The sequence below is a fragment of the Hylobates moloch genome, unplaced genomic scaffold (genome assembly GCF_009828535.3).
Source record: "Hylobates moloch isolate HMO894 unplaced genomic scaffold, HMol_V3 SCAFFOLD_6368, whole genome shotgun sequence".
Lineage (NCBI taxonomy): Eukaryota > Metazoa > Chordata > Mammalia > Primates > Hylobatidae > Hylobates > Hylobates moloch.
The window spans coordinates 1-3,965 of NW_026658643.1; the positions used below are offsets into that span (position 1 = coordinate 1).

The following is a 3,965-nucleotide window of genomic DNA, read 5'->3' on the forward strand; positions in this document are numbered from 1 at the left end:
GTGATGCATGTGTATGCAACCGTGTTCATGCGTGTGATGCATGTGTGCAACCGTTTGTGATGCATGTGTCCGTGTGCGCATGTGTTCGTGCGTGTGATGCATGTGTTCATATGTACACCTGTGTTCATGTGTGATGCGTGTGTGTGCATGTGTGCAACCGTGTTCATGTGTGTGATGCATGTATCCATGTGTGGATCTATGTTCATACATATGATGCATGTGTGTCCATGTGTGCACCTGTGTTCATGTGTGTGATGCATGTGTATGCACACACATCTCTGTGTGTATTCCCAGCACTCACAGCTGCCCTGGATCCATATCTAGCTCTCGTGCCACTTCCTGTGTGACCTTGAGCAGCCAGCAGCCCCCTGGGTTAGCCCCCTGGGGAGACATGGCCAGGTTGGGCAGGACGTGGGTATAGGGCTTGTGATGCCAACCCTGTGCCAGTCGGGAGGCCCAGGGCACGGGGATGGCCGGGCTACCCAGCGAGCTGTTGGCTGTGCCAGCACAGACCCCAGGCTCCCAGTGGCCCTGCTCTGAAGCGTGGCTCTGTCTCCCCACCTGGGGGCAGCCAGGTCCCCCTCCCCACCTCGCCGCAGGAGACTCGCCGTCCCTGCCAGCCTCGACGTTTCTGACAACTGGCTTCGGCCGGAGCCCCCTGGCCAGGAAGCCCAAGGGCAGAGCTGGAAGGAGGAGGAGAAGAAACCCCACCTTCAGGGCAAACCAGGTCAGCCCCAGAGACGCCGCTGCCGTTGGGGGTGTAGGTGAAGGGATCCTTCCTCTGAGGAGGCAATGCCTGCTGGGGCTTTGGAGGATGCATAGGAGCTCATAGGACCTGGAATGGAGGGAAAGGATCCAGCCCCGTGCCCCAGGCCCTCCCTCATGAATAGAGACCCTAGCTGTCTCAGAGCACCTTGTCACAAACTCCTGATGATGATGGAATGTCTGCTCCTGGCAGCTTGAGGGACTGGGGTGGCTGGGGTGTTGCTGACCTGCAGGAGGGCAGGGTGCAGGGTGGGGCTGGGCCTGGAGGCCACATGTCTGTGGGGCTGGGGCAGGGCAGCCCAGTGGGCATGCGGGGCATTAGGGAGGCAGGGCTGGGGCCAGCTGTGCTGAGGTCAGGCGCCTTCCAAGCTGTGTCCTGGTCACGTTGGGCCTGGTGGCCGAGGCCCCAGAGGCTCATCCTGCCCCTTCTCCAGGGAGACCCTTGTTCCCGGCCAATGTCCCTGCTCTGCCTGGCGAGACGGTGACCTCCCCGGTCAGGGTGAGTAGCGGTGGGGAACCGGGCAGGGGCCCAGCCCTCCGGCATCCTCACCGCCCCTCCGTTCCCAGCTGCACCCCGACTACCTCTCCCCGGAGGAGATACAGAGGCAGCTGCAGGACATCGAGAGGCGGCTGGACGCCCTGGAGCTCCGCGGCGTGGAGCTGGAGAAGCGACTGCGGGCGGCCGAGGGAGGTGAGCGCCTTGGCCTGGCCCTGGGCCACCCCGACTCCCACAGACACCCTCAGTCCTGGGGCTGGGGGCCGTGAACTCTGGTGGGCCCCCCTTCCCCAGCTGGCTCCTCTCCCCAGATGACGCTGAGGATAGCCTCATGGTGGACTGGTTCTGGCTCATTCACGAGAAGCAGCTTCTGCTGAGACAGGAGTCAGAGCTGATGTACAAGTGAGAGCCCAGCCATGGGCCCCTCCTCGAAGGCCAGGACCTCGTTGTGGGCTGGGCAGGCCAGGCGGGGGACAGGAGCGCAGAGTCAGGCCTCAGACGCGTGTCTGTGTGGCAGGTCCAGGACCTCGTGGCGGTCTGGGTGGGCCAGGCGGGTGACGGGGCGGCAGAGTCAGGCCTCAGACGCGTGTCTGTGCGGCAGGTCCAAGGCCCAGCGTCTGGAGGAGCAGCAGCTGGACATCGAGGGCGAGCTGCGCAGGCTCATGGCCAAGCCCGGTGCGTCCCCCGCGTGCCAGCCAAGGGGCCCCAGCCAGGGACACCACGGAGCCCAGGGTGCCTGGGGGCCGGCTCTGTGAGGCCACCTGACTATCCTGGTGGTGAGACCTTCCCTGGAGCCAGGCAGGCCCATGTTTGAGTTTCAGCTCTCCCACCTCCTGGCTGTGTGTCCTCAGCCAAGGCACTTAACCTTGCTGTGCTTGGGTTTCAGCCCCTGCAAAGTGAGGATGCTGGTAGCACCCACCTCACACAGCTGTTGTGAGGATTAAACACATCAATGCGCATAAGGCATTTAGTGTAGCAACAGTCAGGGTGAGCCATGGGCATTTGTCTTGTGATGCCGGGTGCCCTGACTGAGGGCACAGGCCCTGGCCATCTGCCTCTGCCCTTTCCTTGCTGTGCGGCAGGGACAGCGACGCCCTGAGCCTCAGTGTCCATATCTCTGCAGCAGGTGGTGTTTCTGCAAGATGACGGGGAAGGGTCCCAGCGCATAGACTCTGACGTGGCCATTCCTTCCTTCATTCACTCTTCATTCACTCATTCATTCATTCATTCATTCACTCATTCATTCACTCATTCATTCATTCTGCTCCAGATGCCCCCAAGACCCCACCTTCCTCCAAAAGAGGAGCCTGGCGCTTGGGGGGTGGGGACATTGTGTCCTGTGAGGGGCATGGCAGCGGCGGAGGGGGGTTTCTGCTGACAGAGCCGTCCCCACAGAGGCTCTGAAGTCACTGCAGGAGCGGCGGCGGGAGCAGGAGCTGCTGGAGCGGTACGTGAGCACTGTGAATGACCGCAGTGACATCGTGGACTCGCTGGACGAGGACCGGCTCCGGTGAGGGGCAGGCGCCGGGGGCCCCTCCCAGCCGGGCCAGGTCGCCTGGTCCATGCTTCCGGCCCTCAGGGTCAGCCAGCCCCGTAGAACTTTCTGTCCAGGTGGTTACTGTCTGTGCTGACTGGTACAGTAGCCAGGGGCCACATGTGGCCATCGGGAACTTTTTAAAGTCTTTTTTTTTTTTTTTTTTTGAGACAGAGTCTTGCTCTGTCACCCAGGCTGGAGTGCAGTGGTGTGATCTTGGCTCACTGCAACCTCCACCTTCCAGGTTCAAATTATTCTCTTGCCTCAGCTTCTCGAGTAGCTGGGATTACAGGCGCACACCACCACACCCGGCTAATTTTTTTGTTTTTGTTTTGTTTTTTTTTTTTGAGACGGAGTTTTGCTCCTGTTGCCCAGGCTGGAGCGTAGCGGTGCAATCTCGGCTCACCGCAACCTCTGTCTGCCGAGTTCAAGCGATTCTCCTGCCTCAGCCTCCTGAGGAGCAGGCTCGCACCACCATGCCCGGCTAATTTTTTCTATTTTTGATAGAGACAGGGTTTCACCATGTTGGCCAGGCTGGTCTTGAACTCCTGACCTTAGGTGATCTGCCTGCCTTGGCCTCCCAAAGTGCTGGGATTACAGGCACGAGCCACCATAACCGGCCATAAAGTCTTAGTTTTTTTGTTGTTGTTTTTTGTTTTGTTTTTTTTTTTTTTTTTTGAGACGGAGTCTCGCTCTGTCACCCAGGCTGTAGTGCAGTGGCACGATCGCCACTCACTGTAAGCTCCGCCTCCCAGGTTCACGCCATTTTCCTGCCTCAGCCTCTGGAGTAGCTGGGACTACAGGCGCCCGCCACCACACCCGGCTAACTTTTTTGTATTTTTAGTAGAGACGGGGTTTCACCGTGTTAGCTAGGATAGTCTCGATCTCCTGACCTCGTGATCCACCCGCCTCAGCCTCCCAAAGAGCTGGGATTACAGGCGTGAGCCACCGCGCCCAGCCAAAGTCTTAGTTTTTAACTTGAAGTTCCAAGGCCACGTGCGTCTCCTGGCTCCTGCACAGACTGTGTGACTGTCCCCGACAGCTTTCCTGTCTCATCTCATGAGGGGTCCAGCACATGGCATGCTGGGTCGGCACCTGAAGTCCACCTCTATGAGACCCTCTGGGAGTGTGAAGGGGCGTTGGCACGGGTTGGCCCAGGCCCTCCTGTCC

At 59.8% G+C, this 3,965-nt stretch overlaps 1 protein-coding gene across 1 annotated transcript; it reads left to right on the plus strand.

Annotated features, from left to right (window-relative positions):
- Positions 1-542: 542 nt before the first annotated feature.
- Positions 543-3,410, plus strand: LOC116465567 (MICAL-like protein 2; the record flags this gene model as incomplete). Its single annotated transcript, XM_032148585.2, has 6 exons — positions 543-727; positions 1,200-1,264; positions 1,333-1,456; positions 1,573-1,663; positions 1,863-1,936; positions 2,657-3,410. Coding segments are annotated over 6 exons (658 nt in total), but the record flags the coding sequence as incomplete, so codon positions are not given.
- Positions 3,411-3,965: the final 555 nt, after the last annotated feature.